Source organism: Anopheles funestus, chromosome 2RL, assembly GCF_943734845.2.
Source record: "Anopheles funestus chromosome 2RL, idAnoFuneDA-416_04, whole genome shotgun sequence".
Classification (NCBI taxonomy): domain Eukaryota; kingdom Metazoa; phylum Arthropoda; class Insecta; order Diptera; family Culicidae; genus Anopheles; species Anopheles funestus.
This window is the reverse complement of record NC_064598.1, coordinates 8,809,368-8,835,901: the sequence shown is the minus strand read 5'-3', so window position 1 is coordinate 8,835,901 and position 26,534 is coordinate 8,809,368. Positions and strand designations below refer to the sequence as shown.

General features: G+C 42.7%; 1 protein-coding gene across 1 annotated transcript; it reads right to left on the bottom strand.

The window, feature by feature from the left end:
* Positions 1-828: 828 nt before the first annotated feature.
* Positions 829-26,420, bottom strand: LOC125764699 (growth hormone secretagogue receptor type 1-like). The gene is made up of 4 exons (XM_049429210.1): positions 25,632-26,420; positions 25,366-25,528; positions 13,060-13,240; positions 829-3,265 (listed from the first exon to the last, which is right to left on the bottom strand). Exons 1-4 carry the CDS (start codon positions 25,716-25,718, stop codon positions 2,104-2,106), a joined length of 1,593 nt encoding a protein of 530 aa, XP_049285167.1. The 5' UTR covers positions 25,719-26,420; the 3' UTR covers positions 829-2,103.
* Between the last annotated feature and the right edge of the window lie 114 nt (positions 26,421-26,534).

The window sequence follows — 26,534 nt, the reverse complement described above, 5'->3', positions numbered from 1 at the left end:
TTTTTTTGCTTTTGTTTATGAAACACTTGGAACAAAACTGTGTCCCTTTATCGTAAGCCTACTCGACCTACGATAACACGAACGAACACTGGAGGTGTTGAAATATTGTCAGCGCTTTCATTGTGACTATGACAAAGCATGTCCAATTGTGCAAGACACAGGAAAAAAAACGGACCCGAACACCCACGGATTGCTTAAAGTGACATTAAGCAGCTTTATCCAACAATTTAAGCGTATGCAATGGCTGGATTAACCCCATCGTGTTGCATAGAAGTCTATTGTTTGTTTTTCTCCACGGCTCCGAGCCACTGGCAACGAATCGCTATTTCGAGTATTTAAACAAAGTCAAAACAATCTCCCACTGCCACTGTCTTCTTGCTTTATTTACCCCTGCATCTCGTTCCACATGAAGATGGCTATAAACAGATCAGCTCTATTTGCAAATGGTAGCGACGGTAAATTATAATCGTGATGCTCCCGGCCACCAAGCGGTGCTATTATCTGCTGGATTTAGTAGAACAAACACTAAATTTTCTGCTCCGGAGTTTACTTTTAAAATATCCCCTTTTTTCCCCCCAGGTGGGGTGGAACTCACCAAAGTTACTGTGCAATAGCGACGGAAGCTAAATTCAATCACTCGAGCGGGAAATGTAAACAAGCGTGTTGCCATCGAATTCATCGTGAGTTCATCGAATTTAACTTTTATTTAAATTTTAATTTATTACACCCTAAAAAACCGATCAGTCAACATCTGTTTAAAGGAAAAAGTATGCAAAAGCGATCTCATGTAAATATGTTGATTGTAAGACATGAAACACAAACGATCCATCAATTGAAGAAAAATAAATAAATCTTTTTATTCTTGTCCGGCCGTCGATGCACATTTTCCATTAAGCTACCTTTTTTTATTTGTTTATAAATAATCATTTTCATATCTTTCATCCCATTTTGGATACATTATTATACATTGGTAATGATTACAGTTACTGCTATTAATAATTAAAACTACATCAACTAAAAACAAAACAAAAAACATCATCATGAAACAAAGCGATGTTTCACACACTTATCAACAATAATAAACCATGCTGATACGCCTGTTATGTATAAAATTCGATTCAGTACTAACAACAACAAACAAAAGAGAGAGAGAAAAAAAGCAACATGAAAATAAAACGCTATAACTGAAATCTTTCGGCATAGCCGCATGTTCTGCCGGGAAAATGAAAACATGGAAACACCGGCCGGAAATACTATTAATTTCGCTACATATACGTGCCTCTTTCTATATCTTTTTTTTTCGCACCCCTCAACGCACACTTTGTGGCACGGACTAGGACTTGCGAATTGCGTAAAGTAAATGCGATCGACCGATTTACGCAACGGTCATTTGGTGAACATTTTTGTTTCTTCGATTGTGTGTCTTTTCTACTTTCGTTTCCCTTTTCTTTTTTTCTTTTTGGTATGAGCAACTCTCGTATTTGAAGGGGCTTTTGTTTTCGGGGCGGGCGGGAAGGAAGCAATCGGTTCATGTGTGGTGGAGATCCCTTAAAACATGGCTTAACGATAACGGTACGGCTTATTACCGGGTGACGATTATGTGTGTGCCGTCGTTTGGCTGTTTTTCCCACCGAAAAAAAGGGACGAACACAACGCCTTTCACTTCCGGCCGTACTTTTCCTTTATTGTTCGTGCTGTCGTCCTTGTCCAGGGGTATTGTTGTTGCTTTTACGACGCTCTTGACTGAAACGAAGAATGGTCTCCCAGTCTCCTATTGCCCGGTCTGAATCCAGGGAAGGTCAGTGACCGTTTGGGCGTACCGTGTCCCCGGGTCCGGAGACTCGACCTTCAAAGCCCAAACCCGCCGTCGAGACATCGAGAGCGTAGACCACCCGCCTCGGATGGGTTGTACCGTTGGTGAACAACGAAACTCAATTAGAAACACCGACGACGACCACGACGTACGACAATGGCCGACAAAAGCGACACCGCGGGATGTCGACTTCGTACCCTTCTCCTTGCGTACTTCCCAATAACCCCCCGACACGAACATCCGGTTCGTTAGTCAAACACCTAATCGAACGATGGATCGCGGTGAAATTGTCAAACTTTGCGCCCAGCAATGGCAGCCGTCAGTAAACTTTCGTCCAGCGACAGTTGCTTCACCGTGGCCACCCTTCGGCTTCGGTCCCCGTTCGCTACCGGCCGCCGTGCGCCGAACCGTGGCAGCTTGATCCGCAGCGGATTACGCAAACCTTGCGGACGGGATAATAGCACCGGTGCATCTGGGTCCGGTTCGGGCTGTTCGATGCGTAGCAGTAGCTGTTCGGCTTCGGCCGACGCTAGCAGTGCGGTCGGTTCGTCGAAGGTCACGTTAAACTGGCGCTTAAATGCACCCCGATGACAAGGCGCAGGTCGGACGGGGGTGGGCGAAGAAAAGGCCAGCAACGGGCTCGAGTACTGCCGTACCAGATTGAGGCGGTAGAAGGAAGCGGACGGCGGTGGCATTGGTTCACCGGCCGGCAGCTGAAGGCGCAAATCGTCCAGCGATAATGTAAGCTTTTTCAACCCATTCTTCCGATCCATTGGATAGAGCCCGTCCGTGTTTGGGTCGAGTTCGCAGCCACCAATCCCAACCGAAGGATGACCGCTACCACCAAAAGTGGAGCTCGTTGTCGTGGTGGTCGTCGTGGTCGTGGTGGTGAAGGTGGCCGACCGATTTCGACCCTTCCGACCACCGCGTCCACCGCTCGGGCCACAATCCGTGCAGCTGCACAGTCGCAGAAATCCTTTGCGAAACTTGGACGACATCAGATTGTACAGGATCGGGTTGACGGCCGAATTGAGGTAGAGCATGATGCGGCTAAAGTACAGCAAATTGTAGTAACGTTCCGGTGCCAGTTGCTGGAACGTTTCCTCCGGCACCAGTATGATCCACAGCGTTAGCACGCGAAACGGCAGCAGACAGGTGAAGAAGGCAAGTACCACGGCGCCCAACATCAGCACGACCTGTTTCCGTGCCTTGTGGCTGAGTTCCGGTTTGCTTAGCCGTATCTTCAGCCGCGAACGATCGCTAGCGATGAGATTGCGGGCAATGATCGCGTACAGCACGATCAGAATGGCCAACGGCAGCACGAAGAACAGCGAGATCGTCATCAGGAAGAAGGTGAACGTCCAACCGTTGGACGCTTTCGTTAGGCACATGGCGGCCCGGCTTCCGTCCAGATACGGCTGCACGCTGTACTCGGCGAAGAAAAGGATCGGACTGCCCGATGGACGTGGCGATTAACACGGTTGACGGACAGCGATAATTAAAGGAGAGCAAAAGGGGACCAGGGAGGAGAGACACACGCACACACACAGAGATACATAAACACAGGAATACCACACACCAAAGCGGATAGGAAGCGGACGCGCATAGGAGCAGTTGGAAGAAGTACTCAAATACCTAGTGTAAAGCATCGGATAAACTTCAAATTTAGTTACCAAATATTTACTTTTTACACAAAACCCACTGAATGATTCCATTTTTGCCTTATATTTATAGATTTTTTCCGATTATACTCCGAATATCCATGCTCTTCTGGCTCATCCTTTATCGGATAAGTGGATAACAGCGATAATAGTCACATCTTCAAGGTCATATCTATTCGGGATTTTCGAATCTTTGAGAATCACCATAATAGTATATCTCGCGGACTACCTGTACATATTTCCCATTTGAGACTTTTTTTTTAATCTGACATAAATTCTCATTGGCAAAATGATAAATCACTCTCGCGATACAGAGAGTCACCTTGACAAATTGCTCACGAATTGACACCCATCATTCGCCTCATCTCGACAGAAATAAATAAAAAAAATCTGACACATTCTATCATTAATAAGAGGAATGCAATTATTCATCACAACCATTTTAAGCAGCTTGATGAAGTTTTTGTCTCTGTGATCTTTTGGACGTTGCTTTGCTTTCATTCCACATTTTTGTTGCAACAACAACAAAAAAATCACCGACACGGATTTGGACGTGACGTGGTGCTGGGATACTTGTAAATTGTTTCGTCAATCATACCCGTACCACAAATGGAAGTTCCGGTTCTACCGGTTACGTTACAGACAAAGCTGCGGCCACATTCATTTGATCACCATTCAAATTATGACATGATCGTCATGCCATTTCTTTGTCGCTTAATTATCAACGTCTGTCGGATATGGATGAGTGTACAACTAAAATGGTTCGAGTTAACAAAAAAAAAAGTATTACGAATTTTTAATGACCGACATTCCATCGTCTGTGGAATCCACTCACGCTCAATACGGACACGAATATCTGCAAACTGAATTCCAACGGAAATCTAGCAATAAAACATTGTTCTAACGAATAGCGATTGCGCTAAAATCTCACCCTTAGCAGGGATCATAAAAACGCCTGTAGACTATGTTACGGACACTCTATCGGGCATTTCACACTGGAATGCAAACGAAGATTATTTAAGCAATTTATATCAGCAGCAGCACAACATTCTTCACTGGTCAGCAGTCTGGTATTATTGCTTTCTTCCGGATCATTCTGTTTCCATTGCTCGTCCGCTTACCAAATTTAACGCCATATTTAGAACGTAAGAGACACTATGTGGTAGATGGTTTTATGCTCTGTCCAGTTGTTATGGTTTTGTGAAGACAAAGACTCAGATTAGTATATGGGACCCGTATAACCTTTTATACTGTTTAATTGTGACAGTTAGAGTGTAGCACTTTGACGAATCCATCATAATGAAAGCCGCCAATCAATTATTCCTCACACCGTTTATGTATAAAATAGCTCTAAATAAGTTTATCTTCAAGTTTTGCATTTTTTTTCGAAAAAATTATTTTCAAATTTATTATTTTATTAACCTTGAAATTAAACGCAATTAGTAACAAATATGGAACTTAAAGAAAAATTAGGCTTAATCAATAACAATACAAAACTAAAACAAATTTTCCCAAATTACTCCTACTATTGACTCGTTAAAAAATGTTACATAAAAATTCGATGGAGGCGCATGGTAGTTGACAGAACATGAACATTTTTTGAATTTTTGAATGTCAAATTAAATTGATTTTCACTCCATAATAAAGCTAGAACAGCCTCCGGGTTAACTTTTAACTAATTCTTTTGCATACGATTAATCATGATATGCACGATGGATCCCAAGCATGGTAATGACAAATAACCAACCAACCGATCAACGTTGAAATGTCACCATCTGCCAACTCCCCTAGCTGCGTTCCACCAAACGCTTCGTCAGCATGCTTATTTGTTTGTTGTTTATTTTCCCCCAAATATCGAACCCCAACATTGCTATCAATTTCCACTCAACAACAATGAATCGAAGCGAAATCGAAATTCCATTCTCACTTTTAAGTGTGCTTGTGTTTTCTATCGAACGAATTCGATCAAAACCCGTCGCCGCATTACATTTCATGGTGCATATTTTTTGTTATTTATTTTCTCTTGAAGTTGCCTGTTTTTTTTTCCTGCCCCGTTTTATACGTTCCCAGTTTTTTCCCCTCTGTGTGTGTGTTGGATATTCTTTTTTTTTGTCGTTGCTGCTGCCCCTTAATCCAGTATTCTCCTTCACGCTGCTTCACTGTAATCCCTCGCAATCAGCTGTTTGTGGTAAAGTTGGGTGCTGCTGCCCTTTTCTCGGGTGTCGGGTTGAACGAACCTCTTCAGCAAATCTATGCAATCATCCACTCCTGGTTGGCCCGGGGTTTTGTCCGACATTCCAACGCGGCGCGACAACCACTTGAGCAAATGCTCGTGTCGTAAGCGATTGCCGAAATAAAATACCGAACCAGTACTAGACAACAGCAAATGGCCCAAAAAAAAAACACCAAGCTGCTACACTAACCCCAAAAGGTCCCTTCCCGGGAGACTGCAGGGGTTTACCGTTTACCAGTGAAGAAAGGAAGCGGAGTAGAGAAAAATAAAACCACCCTTGCGGAGGATCCCATGAATTCAATCAACAAACGCCAAACATCGGCGTCTTTGGCCCGCAAGCCGTAAATTTTCCGTACGCATACGCCTAGCATCGTCATACGGCCCAAAACGCACATATACGTTTACGTCCGACACAAGAGAGCTACACAAAAAAACCCGATTTCCTTTCGCGGACCACACTCGTTCCGGACTTTCCAACCGATCAAGTTCGTTTCCAGTGAAATCCTGTAAATGATGGGCTTTATGGAGTGAGATTGTGTTCAGATTTGGTGTGTATGGGCACTTGGATACAGAGGCGAGATGGCGAGTACACAACAAGGTCTGATGTTGCTCCGGAGAAGGAGGAAATAAAAATAGGCCTTCTTGAAGGGATCATCATCCTCATCTGCTTTCAACGTTTCCGGGTCGTACGGTAAAGAGATAACAGGAATCGAGTATCGTTTTCAGCTTTTCATCCTGCACACATACACGCGCGCACACACAATGGATAATCGTTTGGTCAAAATAGAAGTAAAACGTTTAGTTAAATTACAGTACAAAACACTAACGTACATCGAAATGAACCACAAATAGGAAAATGTCCCAGTCAGTGCTTAACACATTACATATCAGTTTCCAGAAAAGCATTTGCTAACAACTCGTCTTGAAGATTATTTTTCTATACTTTTAATTCCCATTATATACTCCCAAACAATATCAAACGAATAATACTGAAAATGAACTCGTCCTGGAAGTCTTAATTTCAATTTACCGTGCACGAGCGTAGTCTAAAGTGTCATAAGAGCCCAAACACAAGGATGGGATCAGTTAATACGGATGCTTTCTTAATCGAATTCTATCCCGACACCGACAAAGAGAGAAATCCAACACTTCCTAAGCTCCTTGAAAAGCCCATAACCAACGGTGTGGAAAACCTTCTTCGTGTAAGGGCCAACGTTGCCAACGTCTACAAAATTCAACTCTACTATCCACTAACAGTTCTGTTTTCTCCGAAAAATTCAGAAGGGAAGGGTGTGAGGGGCACGGAATTGGGAATGGATGACAGGGAGGAGTATCACAAGCACACAATCACGACGATTCGGTGCGTAAGCATACAATTTAAGGCACCGTCACAGGACAACGTCAATCAACGCCTCTTGAAATTTGATGCCCGAAACCAAATTATGTTCCGAGTTGGCCTATGATGTGCCCCTTGCCTTGCCCTGCGCCCCTTGCCAAGTATGGAAAACATTTCCGACGTGCTTTGTACAGTTTGCTCAATTTTCCAATCCATTTGTACATCCATCTGCGATGGTTGTCGATATACGCACGATACACACGCAAGCACACACACACACACTTATTCGGTGATCTGTGACCGTCGGGATCTTTTAGTGTGAGACATAAGATGAAGAACCCAAGCACACCCAGCAAGGGATGGTAATATCGGTTCATTTTTTTTACTTCCTTTCAATGTTGATTTTCCACCCATTGTTTACTGTTTTTGCCGTACGCGTTTTTTTGGGGTGGCAAACATCAACGGCATAAAGCTCTAACGAGCCCCTTAACCCGAGTAGCATCGTCCTGATGATCGTAGAGTAAAATGATAAAATGGCCACGAACACACATACACAGAGACACAAAAGGAAAAGAAACCTCCAATTGGAAGAAGCAAACCCAAAAAAGTGACATTTTCAATGCGATCAAAACGGACGGGCGGGTCATCTAAATTTAGGCGCATATTCTTTTATGCAAAAAAAGCGGAACTTTTTCGCGTGCCCAAAAGAAACGATGATGGGAAGAAGCATTTGGTGCGGCGCCGTTCACCATATACAGGGCAACGAATCATCTGATGATTGTTTAACCTCAATTCGGTTGAGCATCGAGTTGGGGTTGGGAAAGGAAAGAAACATAGAAAAGTGAGTTTTACGCCTAAAGCTAGGCATTGAACGATGAACGAATGATGCGAAATAAAGCGCGCCTAAAAAGCCATACGCTAAGACTGGTATGAAGGGAACCCGTTTGCCACATAGAAACGCAACAAAAGCAACCCGAAGTCAATGGCTGCGTCATCTACGATACCATTTACGGTCCGTTGTGGGCCACAAATTCTTTGGTTGAAAAAGCACACCAAGAAAACGACGTTTCTGACATGCGTTCTAATTAACACAATCCTCGGTTAAACCGTTCGTTTGTTCGTTTATTTGTAGCTACCAAAAACACATGTACACGTATGGTTGTGGTTTTTTTTCTCTCTCTCTCTCTCTCTCTCTCTCTCTCTCTCTCTCTCTCTCTCTGGCTGATTAGGAATGTTTGGGGCGACAGTTTTACCGAGAGCGAAACGAAAACCAAACCTCCATCCATCACAATCAATCCTTTGCTAAGGACGTTGAAAATGAGCTTCCTTACCAATCTTAATTGATCTACTCGAAGATCGAGGTCAGGAAGGATACCATAACACTGAGGTGATTGTTCTTCCGATACAGCGAAAGATACAGGGCTGCGAATCAGGAACATGGTGCTTCAGCTGAAACCGAGATGTCAGATGAATTATGGTTGTCTGAGCTGTCAGTACATCAGCACGACGTCCGTACGTCCTCCGTACGGCACCGTAAAGCATAGAACTCCAGCAACGAGCTAAAAACAAAACCACCATGTGAGCTTATGTGGTTTGTGTGCCAGAATCGGCAATCGGTTCCCCGAACGTAGATGAAGTACAAACGCTCAGCTTCATCAAGCATAAAATGTGTCCATCGCAACAATTTATGCTTTCCAGCAGCACATTTCCACACACCAAAACGCTCATTCCGACGGCTGTTGACGATGCTTATCAAGCTCGTTCCCTTGCGAAACGGGCCGACCGGTCTATAAATTTCGTTCACTTGCGTTACACCGATCGAATCGAACGTTACCAGCGAGGTTTCTATTGCGATTTATTCCCATGTATTGCGCTAGACCGTTACTCGTGGACCGTGGATCTAGATTTATTTCGATGCCGTTTCCCTTTATCATTTGGACATCATCATCATCATCATCATCATTCGTTCGATTAACGATTCCGTTTGCTTTCGCCGCATCATTTCTCTTTAATTGCATCCCAATCGTCTAGCCGTGGTCGATTGTTTCGTTTTCGCGCTACGCCGCGAGGTAATAATCCATGATAACCGGTATTACAATGCCGTCATCGAGTTTAGTAAATCGAGCTTTCTCGAGTGAGAGGTTATTTACGCTCGGATCATCTTTTATGCATCAAACATCATCCCTTACGCTAGTATTAGCACATTTTTTATCCACACAATCGTTCGATGTATTCGAGTCAAAATCCGTACGATGGTTGACCGTGGTTATGCTAACAATCAACCACCGTCGTTGAGAGCCATTTTTTGTTTCGGGGTCGACTTGCGAAAGCACACAAAAATAAAATACATTTTTCTCGCTGAAACAGAAGGCGTCTAATGAATAAAATGAGCATTTCTTCATTTGGCGGACCACTCACTCTCTTCACCACCCCAAAAAGCTTTAAATCATCATTCTACCACGCAGCACCAGCAACAGAACGAGCGACGATAAAAACGACAACAACTAAAAAAGGACATCCAAATGTCGCAAAGGGCAATACGAGAGCGCTGCTCAACGTTACATTCACTTTAGCAGGATGGATCGAGAATAAAAATACTTTATAAAAAAAATACACAATTTCTTCCGATTTCCTGCAGTCCAACAACCGGGAAAACCCTCTTCAAATGTTTCACTGGCTTGGAATTCGCCATTTGGAAATGCAAGACGTCCAGCTATTCTCGCAAGCGTTTATTTAATGAAAACTGAAAACTCTTCGCATTCGCTTTTCGTCTTGCAATACTTCAAATGAAATTGATCAATTAAAGCACACCAATAAATAAGTTTTTGCTGGCTAGCGGGTCCCCTTCTGTCATAATTACATCCGAAATGGTTGAATGAGCTGAAACGCTTGAGGGAGGCGAGTGAGAAAGGGGGGAAGAGGGGAGGGTTGTTATTAGTGGTTTTGTTTTTTTTATTTTTATTTTTCCTCCCCCCGACAAGAACTTCGTATCGTAGTAAATGAAGAATATGTTGCAAGAAGTGGTACTCAAACCGAAAAAAAAATCTATAAACTAACGTAATTACTTTCCACACGGAACAAGAAACATAAAAATGGCGTAAGAAGCTTCTTTTCGATTGGTTATTGCTTTTCGCGAAACATATCGTCCCGAACCTGCTGCTTGAAACTACCAGGGCAGGGCCAATTATTGTCACCGTATAATGAAATTAAGATACACTAACTAACCATCCCGCTAATGTTTTCGGTTCATCGGCTAACGTAAGCTGGTTGTACCTTTCACCTTTAATTATCTTCCCCTTTTGACTTATTTGCTTTGTTCATTTTGTTAACCCTTTTGGGTTGTTTTTGGTTGTTGTTTTTCTTCTCGGTAAAAGTTTTCTTTTTTATTTCTATTTTAGCTACATTAAAACATTTCCTTTTAATCATTGTTTTCTATGATTCAAAAGAATTTTTTCAAACGCTTTTCAAACCTTGCAGCTTCACTTGACTTAGTTTTGCAGCCATTAATTTAACAAAGAAAATGGTAAGCAAATACATAAACGGGCGCGCACACAATTAGAAGAAAAGAAAGATTAAAGTATCGTTTCATGAATGCTAAAAGGCTAAGTACTTCGTACACTGTACCACCACCAGCTCGCGAACGACTTCAAATGGACGTTCATTGTTGTCACTTTTTTGTGACCTCTTTTGTGAAGTTGGAAAAGGGATTGTTTTCCGGAAAATTCACACTGGCTTTTCGTTTTACGTTACGCTTCGTAACGCTCACTGTCACATCAACTTTAAACGACGTGATCAGCGTAAACTAACTCTATTTGCTTAACGCGCGAAAGTATCCTTCCGGGTACAGCAACGTCGCTAGATAAACAAGCGCATGTAAATCTTTTTAAAGCATAAACTTGCGACGAAACTGTAGCTAGTGAAAAGGAATGTCACACGTGAAGGATAACTTTTAATCCCTGTCGCTTTTGTTGGCACGGAAGAGAAAACCCGTTTGTTTGTAAGCAAAAGTTAACTTTATTTTCAGAATTTCCTTACAGCACCCATCTTGACCTTTACTTCAAAGCTATTGATGGTGTTTTTGTTATATTCCTCATACACAATTTACGAGTTCTTTCTTCTCCTTTTACAGGGATCGTGCGCGTGATGGTAAAAAATCGACCCATCACACAGAAGGACGCTTCGTTTAAACGAAAGCAGATGAAACTAATGTTACCACAAAACACACACACCACCAGCCAGCCAAACTGTCACTGGCCACTCTAAGGACGATGGACGTGCCAGCAGTGGCTTTCATGCTACATTGAGTGGCAAAAGAAATGCATGGCTATTGCATTAATATTCGTCGCGTCGGCACAAATGGACGCTAGAATTCGTACTTTCCTTCCCCCCGAGTGCACCTGCACCATTCCACCCCCGCGCTTATCCGAATGGTTAAAGCTGCACAACAATAAATACGACACAATGATGATACGCTGAAACTTTCCACATTTTCCTTGTGTCGAAAAGGAAAAAAAGATGTGTGCCGAATCATTTCATAGTTGCGCATCGCAAAACTGATTCCTTCTATGAAACGGTCATTACGCTCGCCACGGTTACCCACGCAACCGTTGATCGACAAAGCATTTATTTATATTTTATTACTTCAGTTTGTATGCACTTCTGACGTTTGCCGGGGGGGAGATATGATCCGCTAACACTCAACGATACACTCAAATGTTTATCGTTCACAACATAAATGAAGTACGATAAACCATATCCTTACAGTTCTGGTTTGGTTTTGGATCCTTCGCACTTTGGTGGTTTATGTTAAATTTAGCATTTGACCATGCAAACGAAGATAAATTGCAAAAATTTCAGTTTCCTTAATGCCGTAAAAAAGCTACAAACAGAGAAGAAACTAATCAAAAGTCCTTACCGCTTTAAACTGTGAAAAATTTGATTGAAAAATTTTATGTTTAAATCAATTTCGCTTCACGCGATTTAAAACTACCCTTTTAATATGTTTTCATAAGGGAAAGAAGCGAAAAGTATTTTGAAAAATAATATTATAGATAAAAATATGTTCAGCATTTTTAAAAAATAACCAACAATGCACAAAAAACCAAATATGAAAATTCACAATTTGTGAAGTTTTTTTTAATTATTTCCATTCAATTCGAGTCATTAAAAAATATCTTAAAATAAACATTTATCCGGAAGGTTGTACCCGTCTCTATTGCCATTAAATTCACATTTAACGATCCTTCGTAATCCTTGTTGCATCACACCATTCCCTTTTCTCAGTTCCAACGAATGTGTGCTTTCCTACTAGAGAAGCCGTATCGAATATCGCAAATCTACAGGAGAACACTGACTGGACCACGAAGCAATTACTCTTGTCCGAGACTTGTCACCAGAGCGACAGCCAACGATAGATGTCCGACGACGATGTCCCCATGGCGGCAGATGAGCTACTGAGCGAAAGGATGTAGTGGAACGAACAGCCAATACCTTAGTACATTCAGTAGCTTGCAATCAATCAATCGATACGCGTAACGAGATGAAGATACAGGGCGATGATTGTAAGAGTTAACTCGTTTGTTCGATTAAGTGGCCACTGTCTACCACACACACACCACAACATGATCGATCTGATCGAACGTGCTCAAGGGGATGTTCACCGGGTGGAGGTTGACATTTGTATCGTATGTGGGTGCGTCCGAAGATGATAATGCTACACATGAAGAACGTATAAATAAACATAAGCAAGCAACGTACAACAGTGAGAACCCAAAAGCACACATACATGACACGCTTGATTACAGAGTGCAGAAAAGCTCGTTGTAACGCTCGTTACATTGCCGGCTCATGCAGCGAGGGAAGGGTACGGTTTAGACTAGCCCGTGCAAACACCGTAACCACTCTCGCGGTGATGGATGAGATGATTGTTAGTTTGCGGAAAGCACTCCCAGCACTGATCGTGTGGTGGAACGAATGAGTGGCGGTAATGCCCGGTTAGTGCGTGGTTAAGCCTTACCTCGTCAGGATGGCAGCGACAGTCCAGGCCGCGAGGCAGATTAACAGGGCGCGGGTCTTCGTGCAGACGTATCCTGCCTTCAGTGGTTCGCAGATGGCATAGTAACGCTCGAAGGATATTGCCAGAATCGTTAGAACACTGGCATGTGCCACCGTTAGTTCCACGAACGGTACCGCTTTGCCTGCGAAAGAAAACGCATGGTACAAAAACGTTGTATGAGAAATGGTAATGGGAAAAATGGGAAAGCCCAACAAAATCTAAACAGATCTAATCATACCCTTAGAATTTAAATACCACAACAAACGGTAAACAATCCAAGAAATTAAGCGTCAAAACTGAGGGAAGCCTCAGGGGACCTTTAACCACTTTTGCGAATGTACACATTGTGGGAAACAGTTAATAAATATTAGTGTTAATATTGTGAAATAATTTCTCCATTTTCAGCCTTGGAAAATTCGAGGAAAATCAAACGAGCCCGTTGGCAAAAGGCTGGAAAGTTAAATAGCTTTGCTCATTTGTTTGGAAAAGCATAATTTTGCGTTTGTATGATTTCACCCACAAAGTAAAGCTGGCTTTCGTAGGCTTTGTGTGAGGAAATTCATTTGATTTGTCTAACCTTTTGCCAAGCCGCCTTTTTTTCGTTTAAAGAGTGGAGTTCGACGTCAAAACAGTAGAAAAATTTGTTGCTTATTACATGTTAGTAAAAATAATCAAAAATCCAAATCCAAAAATCCAAAATTTTCATTTCATTTATATAACTTGAGTAATTAATATTTTTTTTCATACAACATAACAAAACAATAAAGCTTTAGCATCAAAATTTCATTTACAGAAATAAAAGAATTATAAAAATTATCCTCCGAAAAGTTCAATCCAACTATGAGAAGTATTATAATAGATTAATCACACAAAGCGCTATGAAAACCATCGTTCACCATCGATCGATTCCGGCTGTCCATGCAGCATGGTTCAGCTTAAAGTTAAAGTGAACTTGAAATACATCGCTTCGTTTGTATGCGCGCTTTTTTCCTCTATTCATTCATAAAATGGCAAAACCCCATTCATCGGTTTTCATTTGTCCGACCGAAAATATAATCACGAGCAGAACGACATGTTGAGGTAAGCTAGAATGGTCTGCGCTCCTGGTACCTTTTTTCATCAATGGCTGTTCATTTAGCCGAAACTCACGCATCGTGCACGAACGCATGAATGCAATGAAGCATCCGCGCATCAACCGTTTTGTTTGTCGTTAGAGTTTTAAGAAACATTCACTCTTTGGCGCAAAATGGTCGTTCACTTGAAGTGAATTTTCAATACGCGCCGAAAAAACAAAAACGCAAATCAAACATTCATCTACAGTTGTGGCAGTGATGAACAATTTTTTTTATTGTCGAAAAACAGAGAAAAGGGTAAGAGATATAAAAAAAACAAATACGATAAGAGAATAAGAGAAAATATAAAAACAAATACAACCGTCAACACGCACCACAATTTTTAAAAGTACTAATATGGATAATTGTTCACCAGAGAAAACTTTTCCCGTACAAAGTCCCATATCGCACGAAACCGGGCATACTTTTATCGAGTTAATATGTTTTAAGCTCCCACTTTACAATTTCTTTTCATAAATTCTTTATCGAATAAGACTCATGCACGGCTGAAGGGGTGAGAAATGTTCTCCACGCGGAATGTAACAAACAAAAAAGAAAGAAAGAAATTTCTTTCACCGGTTTCCCAGAAGAAGCTCATCGGTTCAGTTTTGGTTCACTGGTTTTTAATTAGATTCGTCAGTAATTAACATCAACCAAACTGTCGCAAACACCTTCGGCATATTGTTGGCCCGTATCTATGCACTGGCAGTGTAAGTTGGGGGGGTGGAAAAAGTGGTTGACCGTGATAGGACAGTTGTCTCTTGTACTAGTGCCGCTAGCAAACAGTAGCAACCATGAAAAAGTAAAATTGTGATTAAAAGTATTTCTTTTCTTCGTTTTTTTCGATAATTATTTTCCCATAAATCTACATAACGTTTAGAAATAATTTAATTTGTATTGTTTTATAGCACTAGAACATATGATACAAGACGTATTACTATTATCTCTGGGAACACTTCTGGCAATCGTGTCGTCCGCCTGGCAGCATATTGAACAACGATAAATTACACACCCCCGCACAATAACCATCTTGGCACCCATGCCCATTCCTTCAGCCCCGCGCACCGAATTATAATTTAACCCCCGGTCTCAACCACAGACAGCGTCATGTGCATGATGATAAAATTTTATCAATTTACACGCCCCAATGACACCGTTTTGTTTATTTATTCCTTTTTTTTCTCAGTCTCCCTTCCCATACAACCCGACCAGTGAATTGTTACAAATGCTAGCCAAACAGGTTCCGGTGTACAGAACCGACTTATTTATTGTTTTCTCATTGTTGTGGTTCGAAAAACGATAAAAATAATAAAGTCACCTGTGAACCCCGGGGAGGGGAAACTCGATCGCAGAGGGTTTGGTAAGTGAGTGAAGGAAATTACTCAGGTGCAGCAAAAGATATGCCATTTTTTGTCGAACGAATACACCAGACAGCATGGCTCGGTCTTTGGGACGCTTCGACACTAAAGTATTGCTACTACATTATGGAACCTGTTAAACGTTGTTCCTTACCGTATCATTCCGACGCTATTTTATACTAGTAAAAGCTAATAATTTCATTTTATTAGTGAATCGGGATATTTATGCGTCTCCACAGAAAAAATTAACAAACTTCAAATTCATCCAAATGCTGTGGTGTGTATACAAACCGTTGGCAAACTACCAACACAAATTCTACGCCTAAGCGAACGACACCTAAAGACACAATTTCGACCTCCACCGCATCCATCTGGCGCACCGTCTTCTCTCATCCATTCAGTACCTGCAACGAAGGCTGTAAGTCATCTTCATCGATTGAAGTTTTGCAGCATTTGACAACCGGCTTCAAACGATCCGGGGATTGCAAGGGGAGAAACTTGATCCACTAACAAATCGCTGTCAGGTTCATGAAACCGTTGCTTTGCCGGCATGCTAAACCGTTTCACCGTTTTCCGTTTGCTTTGAAGATGAAGGCAAAAAACACACACACGCCACACGCACGCGACCGTTCGTTTCTTCTCGGTTGCAATCTGGCGTATATGACGGGCTTTTTTGTTCCGCAGCGAACGCGTCAACCTGAAGATCAAAATATTTATGCAACACGGCGGTCGCATCACAACGTTCTGCATTTCGACACCAGGCATCCGAGTGGGAGATAGAAATGAAAAATATTCAGAAAGAAACATTGCTGAACATGGTTTGCTAAAGGCGTTGAGTGGAGTATATGTGGAGAAGGATTTCTGGCACAATTTGTCGATTGCATCGAACCGTCCGTGTTGTGTTTCGGGCAGAGTTATTTACTTAATTGCTTAATTAATATTGCATGATTTGTCGATGAAGTGGTTGGATGGCAAGCAGCTGCAGTACACTTGTCGCTGCAGTAATGGTCAGTTAGTAGAAGAAGTTACAACATGTTGTTGTTTAAAGAGAAGAAGTTAAAGATATGTATATATAGAAATATTCAATTTCTTTTTAAAAAAAAATTGAAACGAAAAAGGAGAAACAATTGAATATCTCAACACAAAACATAAAACTCCAAAATGAATGCCTCACAAACGCTGTTTTTGAGTAACTGGAAAACTAACCAAAAAACTAATTGTACATATTTATTTAATAATAATATTACTAATATTCTTGAATAAATTAGTCCGGAAAAAAAATCATGAAAAATAATAAAAAATAGAATATCTTTTCTAAACCTAAAACTAACGATTTTTAGAAATACAAAGAACTTCAATGCTGCAACTGTTGATGTTATTGCAAATATTTCAATTGTAAAAAAATCAGAAATTAAAAAGTTACTATAGAATACTTGCAAGTTTTTAATATTTTCTTACTTAAAAAATGATCTTCTTCTTTAAGTTTAATAATTCAAATCAATCAGATTCACCATTTTCGAGTATTCTCCGTTCAGTAGTCTGCTATATTCTGGTTCCCTTACAAGACTTTGCGATCATCTAATTTATGATTTATAGTATCTTAAATCTATGCTAACATATAGAAAGCAAAATATCATTCGTTCCCAGCAGCTCTTGTTTGAAAACTCTCACATGTAACCCGTGGTACCACCGTGTATAGAGTCCGAGTCAGTTGGCGCGTCTTTATTTTGGTGGGATGCTGAGCGCAAATTCATCCTGCCTTGCATTACAGCGGTTGGTCGGATGGCCACGGTGAACTATTTCACCTTCGGCTAGAACAGTGGTCGGCAAAGTATGGCTCGTGAGTCGCACCCGACTCTTTGACACCTTCTTTGTGGCTCTTCGTCGAAAATTATCCATTCCATATCTGATCTTGTTGAATTTTTGTCACAAATTGTAGCTGCATTTTAGCCACATCGCTGGTTTATGAAAATAGTTACAAAGTTTCTGCATATTCTTGTAAGCAATGAAATCTTGGAATCTTTTTAAATCCGATGTCTGGTTCGGTTACCTTAAGCTTCTGCCAAACTATTACTTTTATAATGTACTATAAGAACTACAAAGAGTTTGTAACAATTATTTATGTTACAAACATATTCAGTAGCTTTGAAAATACGCTAAAATGTACAAAATATTTTTAATTTTCAGTATTTAATTTCTACTTAACAGCTATTTTTAATACTTTGATTCCATTCAAAAACATTTCTTGTATATTTGTACGATATTTAGCTTTCGCTCGCTGTTTGCCGACCACTGAGCTAGAATGTTCACCAGTTCACGTTGCCCAGAAGACGACCGATCCGAACACCCGATCCGACCGGATGGCAATACCCGGCTGCAACTGTGCTCCTGTTCGCCAGACTATCGCTGACGTTCATTTATAGGGTGTTTTATGTGGCGGCATTTAAATTTATTCCGAAACAACCGGGAAGATACCATACAGGGGAGCGGCATAAAGAAAAGCAAATCGCAAACATCAGACACCAGCAAACGTTCGCACCTTCAGCTATTACAAACAGGATAGGGGATGTGTATAACATTATTTTTTAAACCGCACCCCGCCTGTACGCTAATGTGCAACCGTTTAGCGTTCAATAAAGCTAAATTAGGCTGTACGGTTGGTGGTGATACAGAACGCACAAATGACTACAAACAACTCTTCCAACCGACTTGTTGCATGCAATGACCAATTACCTTTTCTGCAGCACAATAAACCACCACGGCACCGGTTTGTGTGTTGGAAGCAAGATGAGACGCATTTATCTTGTTGCTTCAAACAATAAGAAACTCCGCGTTTTTTGTTCATCTCTCGGGATCATGTTTTCTTTTAAGCAGCTCTTCCCCACCTTCAACAGTGACGATGGCTCATTAGTATGGCTCCAGTGTAGCCACATAAAGCACGAACAGTTCGCGCTCGCATTACGGCGCCTGCATACGGAAACGCATTTGCCATCGTGCAGCAGAAGGTGGGCAGAGCATCACACACGTACGAGCGCGACTTAATTTATGTGCCTGCGGACAAAAAACAGTTGCTTATGATTGTATTTTTACGTTTCGTGGTGTATCAATTGGTTTTTGGGGCCGATCGCATGTCTGGCTTTGGCTCGGTCTTTTAATCGTTTCACCACTCGATGATCTCCGAGATGGAGCGAGTGCATTATGGCAGCCTTTTGAAACCGTTCCCTGTCAACAAACAGGAGTTGGAGTTAATGGAGTTGTGTAGGATTCTATCCTGCTGGTTCTATCACTCACTGGATGATCAATAGCTGCATGTATTGTATGAGTTAACTTCACAAACAGCCTCAGCAACATGTCACAAGTCACTTTAAAATGTAACCAAACGTCTTACGTCTCCTTCGAGTCAGTTGCAGTTGCTACGAAGGTGCTAATTACTATTTATTGCCCAGCCCCGTAGGCCTTATTTTCTTGCCCGATTCTCGGTAGCCCAAGTGGAATGTGCTAACAGCCACCGGTAAGTGAGTGGCCCCTAATGGTGTTGTGCATGGTATGGCATCACAATTTACATTACTCACACTGTGCAAAAAAAGTGCATTTTATTCATCGTCGAACTTTCGTCATGCAGTGCGGATGTTTTATTTGAATATTTGTTTCACAACTTTAAGAGCGGGTGGTAACACTTTTTGTTTTTTTACTCATGTAGTTTCTTTACATTTGCTTGTGTTGTACATCTTCGCGTGACGATAGGAATGTATCAACACCTGAAAAAAAAACCCCGAAGCGGTACGGAATATCAGGCAAATTATTTGCTTCTGCATTTCGGAATTCTTGCCATCCTTCAAGATGCAAAAAAATGCATACCGGTCTGTGTGTGTGTTTTTTTATGTGTTGTTGCGATTCACGCCATCTTTCGCTTTCTGCTTCTAAAATCATACACCCAGCAGGGGGTTGACAAGTGTGATGGTATGGGCAAAAGTTCAAAGCTTAATGAATTCCAAACCTCATCCCGTTCAGACTGCAGTTGAGATAAGATGCTTTGGCCAAAAAGCCACCCCCAAGGGTTGGTTTCTGTTTTACAGCTTCTGCTTGGTGCACAACGACCTTTTCACACAGACAAGAACTTCATTTGATTGTGGTCGATAAGGAACAGAAAACCGATATCGGAACCAAACTCGTCGATACCGGAGTCATTCCGAAACTACCCGAGACGTTCACTTGGTGCCATGTTGCAATCGTTTTATGCACTTCTTGAAGGTGCATCGTTACGCTATGCTTCGTGCATCATTTAGTAGTATGCATCCGTTCGATGCAGCACGGTTTGTGGTTATATCTACCGTGGGGCTAGTGAATTGGGCTAACGAACCACCCAAATGCCTTAGGATATTCAAAAACCACCCTTGGTTCACACGATCCAAGATATCACGCAAAAAGGATGCTTCGTGTATGGGAACATTCAATACCTGCTCAAAGCGTGCAGTGCTGACACCGAAGGTGACTTTCAGCTACCGATATAATGCAATGAATTATTATTTTTGTTGTCTTTTCGTGGATACACACACACGCTCCTCAAGCAAAAGAACAACTTTGCCCTTTTTGTGCACCTTTATTCGACGAGGCTTTAGTATTTGGTGGTAGCTTTTTCTTACCTTTTTACCAGCTTTTGTGAACCGAAAGAAATGGCGTCCATACATACACAATTTCGTTCACCGGAAGAATAGCCACAAAGTGTTGGAGAGTGCCAAGGCAAACACCCAACCACCCAACAAAGGAACCACAATGGAAAGCGATACATTTTTGGTGAGTTTTCTTTCATTCCTTTTAGAAAATCCGGAAAAATATCCTGGAAAGCAATGTCCTATTTGGTGCTATCTTTCTTAAACGAAGATCCATCGCGTGGATGAGGAAAACAGGACCAAATTTCGACTAAGAAAATGTATTACTTTAACGACACAGGGTGACCTATTTGTCGAGTCGTACCCGATATATATCGATTTCCATTAAAATTGGCACCAGTTTTAATAACGTTCAATTGATTTATTCTAGCTCCACGAGAATCCACGAGATCAAAAATACGCTCAAGCGTTATAGTTTCGAAATGCAGTAAAGCTCGATGTACCAGCTGTAGTAATGATGATTTATGACGGCTGATAAAAACCGTACCGTGTCGTAGTTAATGTGTTTCCACTTCCGATGGAACATCTCGCACAGCCCGTGCCACGATCAAGCGTTTGGGTGGATAGTGTAACTAATATCTGACCCGGGGGGTTACATTATCCCATCTCGTAGGCTAGTCGATTTAATGGTACTCGGCAGGCAGCAAATGGTGTTCCTTCCAGCGTTAGCGGTTGAGAACCGACAATGGTGACTGCTGTGATTCCATCTTTCCAAAGCTTCGGGCTGGGAAAGCCAAACACGGAAGCACCGAACGAACGTACGGAACAGGACATATGCTGTGGTCAGCTTCAGTGGAATTTAATGCTACGATCTTGATGATGACCTAAATTTTGGATCCATCTTCTTCACCATCACCCGCACACGCACACAAAGGACTGCCCGGGGGTGGACACTATTGGCGGACGCACTTGGAAATCTAATCCCAAATCATGGTAAAGCTTCTGCTGAAGTGCTTCCTTTGTAAAGGAAGAAAATACCCCGAGAAGAGAACAGATGGCGGTCAGCTTCTACACAACATACTGCTCCAGTGCACAGCAAGAAGGAACGCACACACATAAATCGATGCACTTTTATCTTAGTACCGATTGCACCGTGCACACACCAAATGCATCGCAGGGTTGACTGTGTAAATGCCACCATCGAATGAGCTTCTGATCGGTATAGATCCGGTTGCTTCATTGTTGGGGATGGGTTGCTTTTGAACCTTCCACCCTTGAAGTTCAACCTCAGCAATAACCGCGTATGGATGGGGATGAATGAAAATTCAGTTACGTAGTAAAGCAAGAAACCACAACTGGATTCTTGTTTCTAGCAATGAAAGGATAACACTATTTACCACTCGGAAAAACCACATATAGCTATTCAGGGCAAAGAACATCCCACACACGTGTACCAAATGGAGCAATGATGCACACAACATGGCGATGAGGGCAGTGTTTTAGATAACGGCGAATGTGTACAATACATTTGACAACGACAAACAGACTGGAGTGGATGTTTTTTTGTGGTTTTGTAAAGTAAAAATATACACTAAAACTTCAAAAAAGAAGACGTATTTTTGAGAACATTATGAAGTAAAAATACCTCAATTATTAGATTGAGAGTGTTTCCATGAGAAAGTCTAAACAATGAAAAGTACAAATAGTCTTTTTTCGGTGCGTTGGAGATCCGCGATTTTGAACATTATGCAACTTTACTCCTTGGGCTACAGCTTCATATTTTATTTTCTTCGTGATCTGAAATTTAAACAGATATTCCAAAAACCTTGATGGAATGCAAAACTCACCATGATCATTAAAATAAAAACTACAAAACATTTTCCATACTTATTCCTATTTGATAGATTTAAATCCGAGTATTAAACTCATGCTAAGTAAACTTCTTAAATCCAGGTTAATGCCAAATTCCGAAACACGCATTATTCACGTGCAGAAACTAACTGCAAAACAGCTATTATGCCACAAGTACAACCGTTTAATTATAAGTCAGGAAAACCACTTTACTCGAGGGGGTTGAAACCTCCATGGTTGGCTAAGTAATTGATTGACCTTAAGAGTCTGTTATGATCGTAAAACCCAAACCTAAGCTGCTCCTCTATTCTTTGCCCGTTGGCTACAATATTCCTTCCAAACCAATAACATCGACACCCGGGCGTAATGAGCGGGAGGGAAATTAAATTAAGCATCTTACGAGCATAATCCGATCATCGACGGTGCATTGGCTTGGTTTGCATTTTATGGACCACTCAATTGCATCCCTCACGCTTCCCAATCCACAACAAAACCCGTGGGAGATACGGTGCATCGTCCTGCATCTACTAACTTCCGATTAGCTTCGATGGGAGATTCCCCCCCTCAAAGGAAGATGCAGTACGTTCATTTTCATAACTTTTCTTCCTGGCACGGTACATGGATTGGTACGCAAAGGTTCCATGGTGGCAGATTTATGTGCCACCAGGTAATCGGTTTATTGGCTCGAACTTCTGCCTGCTGACCATGGTTCGATACCTTCTGCATGTGCGCTCCTGCGCAAACATGTAGAAAGAATTCGTGGCAAATTCCCGCACGAACAATATCGGCCAATATTCCGTTTTGCATTCCACCGGGTAGGATGTTGCCCGTTGGCATATCGCACGAGCACAGCCTCCAACCAATCGGGGCATGACTTAAGCTGTGAATGAGCGAAAAATACAAGGCGAACACCGGAACGTCCTCGACGCTGAATTGAACTAAAACGGGCGGACTTTAGCAGCGGACTTTTCTTTCGCCTTTAGCCCCGAAGAAGCACCAAAGAAGCTGACCAAAAAAAAAAACAAACGAAAAGATAGAAAGCGCAACCAGAGCATATCCAAAATTAATTGTAATTTCCGGCGCGGCCAGCACCTCCGGCGGCACGAAAGCCCGCCCGTGGTGAAATTGCATTTAAATTATCTCACTCCCTGTGTGATTCCTTCCGTTGGCCAGCAGGGGCGTTAGCCCCATGGATGATGTTGGTGGGTGGAGTTTTTTTTCGGGAGCCTTTCATGGCCTTCCTTCAGGGTTTGGTGCTTGGAGTGACCTTCTGCGCGCTACAGAACCTTCAAGAAGGTGTCTTGATTCACCTTTCTCACTTCTCACCAGTATGCGTAAAGCTCATCATCGACCGAAGAAGTTATGACGAAGATATGGCGCCAAGTGAAGTGGAAAAAACCAAACTGGACTTTCTGCACAACACACAAACTTCGTCCCACCTTCCAAAAGAGTTACCCCAGAGGTGCATCATCGCACGAAAATGGATTGTATTAAAATCTACCCAACATCACCGGTTCGGTATTATTCAATACATATTCATCAGGTCTGGGATTAGAGACGGCAAGCCGAAACGATTTGCGTCCGGAACTTGTGAGCCCCGAAGGTACCGTAACATGCATTACCTTGGCTTTCGCTTCCTTTTTCCAGCCCGAAAATGGTTGTACTTTTTCGGTTAGACAAAAGAGAGGAAAGCATGGGGCTCCGTGCCGTTGATTGGCATCGAGAGATTTGCTATGGGATTCCGAAACTGTCCTGGGCACGCACCGCGAACTCAGTATCCTTTTGGAAGATTTTCTCTCTTTTTTTGGATGTTGTGCCATCAGAATCGCTTGAGTCTCCATTGACATGGGACGCAATTTAGAATGCTGACATTTTTTTTTTGTTTCTCTTCGCTTTTTTTTATCTGGATCGCATTCTTCACATTCACCACCGCAACAACACCTAAAGACGGGATGGTAAGAATGAATCCCTTTGGACGCCTCTGCTATGGATGCGTATCACTTACGCGAACGTCAGTCAAGCAAAGATGAGAAACGTTTCTGTTTTTTTTTTCACGCTCTCTTATGCACACTTTTTGGTTCACGAATTTGCACAAAGAAAACCCACCATGCGAAAAGATAACCGGAAAATATCGAATTAAACCGCCCAACGACTTCAGACCGGGACGGAACCGTGGTTCAGTTCGGGGCAGAACATCATCGTTAGTGGGCGCTGTACCGATTCTATCGCCCGTCAACCCCCAAATGGGTCATATTTTATGTTAATAATGTTGTGGAGCTCATTCACGAACGGGGGGGGCAAAAAACACTCCTGACAACAAGCCACCGAAGTGGGTTGGTTTGCTGTTTTGCGATTGCTTCGTATCATTCGTCCGCCCCTTGTTTTGCTTAAAAGCAAACTAACTGCAACTGTTGCTGCAATGCATCACCTCATTGTGTTGTGGAATGGGTACCGGCCCGGTGGAAATCGGGCGGTACACAATTTGCTTTAAATTGTCATTGCATGTAAATCAGAGCAGTTCAACGCTGCAGGCTAACCGGTTACTCCGAATCCCAATGTACGGGTGCTTCTGTCTGGATATTGTCAAAACTCAATGTGAACACTGTGTGTTTTTTTTGGTAAGGCCCCATCATAGCAGGTACAAAACCCGCAAACCAACCATCCTGAAATAAAATGCATTAGACCACCTGCCGCTGTGTGTCGGGTGCAGCTGATGACGGAACACTGCAGTGGTGACTCCCAGGTGTGAAACCGCAATCGGCAGACAAAAAACTGGGCAAAACTTTTGGAGCTTTATGAAGCTTCCATTGTCGTCGATCAGCGGTCGGGAGCGAACCATTCACCGAAAGGTCGAGACGACACGATGAGTGATTTTCAACGCTGCGCAGGCATAATGGCAAAAGTTTTATTCGTGGTTAATAAGTTTATTTCATTTGACTCGCAAATGAAGCGAGATACGAAAATAGCTCCCTGTGTCTTTACAAATGAAACCTTGGAAATATAAGAGCCATGAACTTGTAGTTCATGATACGACAATATCTAAGCAATTGGTACGTGAATCATTAAATTACTACACAAAATTTGGACTTTTTTCCTATAAGACTTGCAGCAGAGTTGAAGCACAAATCAAACCAAAATCTATGTAGTTCCGAAAAGAAAACTCCTTGAAAACCTCGCTTCCGTTCGCATGGAAAGCGTACGTTTACCAAGACATCCGGCAAAGAGAAAAAAAAGAAGACGAAATTAGGAGGAACTTCCCACTGGGATCTTTCCCATACCCTGTAATGGTTAGTAATGGCCAAGATCACTCACACTACTAGTTTGATTGCTACTTACACATTTCCTCGCCCAGTACCCAAACCTCTGGCGGTGAGTTGACCTCCACCAGCACGGTTGGTGTGCAGACAAGCAGAACGAGCAGATCGGCGATGCTGAGATTGGTGAGGAAGATGTTGGTTGAGTTGCGCATATCCTTCGTCTTGAGTATGACAATCGGGACCTGGAGACAGGGGTTGAAAGAAAGACAAAAAAACCCTCCAATATACACAAAGTCCTGCAAGAGTGGTCGTCTACGTATGTGAGTATATCGTCTCACCACTTACCATAATGTTGCCGATGACGCCGAGACACATGATAATGATACAGAACACCATCGACGTCGCCCGGATGTACTCCGGAATTTGGGGCATTTCGCTGGAATCGTTAAAGCCAGCGGAAGCGGTGCCATCGGCAGGGCGGAATTCCACTCCGCCATCGAACAGCCCCCGGTCGGTGGTGCTGATGGTGTGTGTGGTGGCACTGGATGTGGACAAACTACTTGCCGCTGCTATACCGCCAGCCGTCGACGGTCGCGTACCGTTCAGAAGTAATCTTCCGAATCGGTTACTGTAAGCGTTACCATATCCGGCGTTACTAGCGTTACTGCTGTGTAGGTCGCCTTCCAGCGAGTGCGCAACGATGCCGTGTATCAGATGCGACACGGCAATCCATATCACCGTTGCCGCCCTTACCGCCGAAACCCCGGTTCTCCCCTTCGTCCCTGACCGCCGGTTCGACGTCGTTTTGTTCCACTTGCTTGATTTGGTTGCCCCACCACCACCACCGCCGCCGCCGCCGCCACCGCCGACAACAATCGAATCGTTTGTAAAGCGTGCGATGTCACTGCCACTGCCCGACGATGCAACATACTTTCGCCCAACAGCATTCAGCTGTCTGACGCGGTACTGGGGCCGGTGGTTCTCCGATGCACCCACCCTGACGTGACCGCACACAACCCGAAGGACATGTTCGTCCTGCTGCTGCGTACGTAACGCACACCCCACACCTTCCGGCCCACCACGGGACGACGGTGGACACGCTGGTACGCTTGCGGTATTCACACTTTGCCTGGCTTATGAACAAGCACCGCAATCTACACCCCTTCTCCCGCCGCCCACTGCTCGTCGAGGCCTTTCACCAAGTGCTGGTGCAAAAAGGTTAGCGCCACCTTTATCGACCCCTTTTGT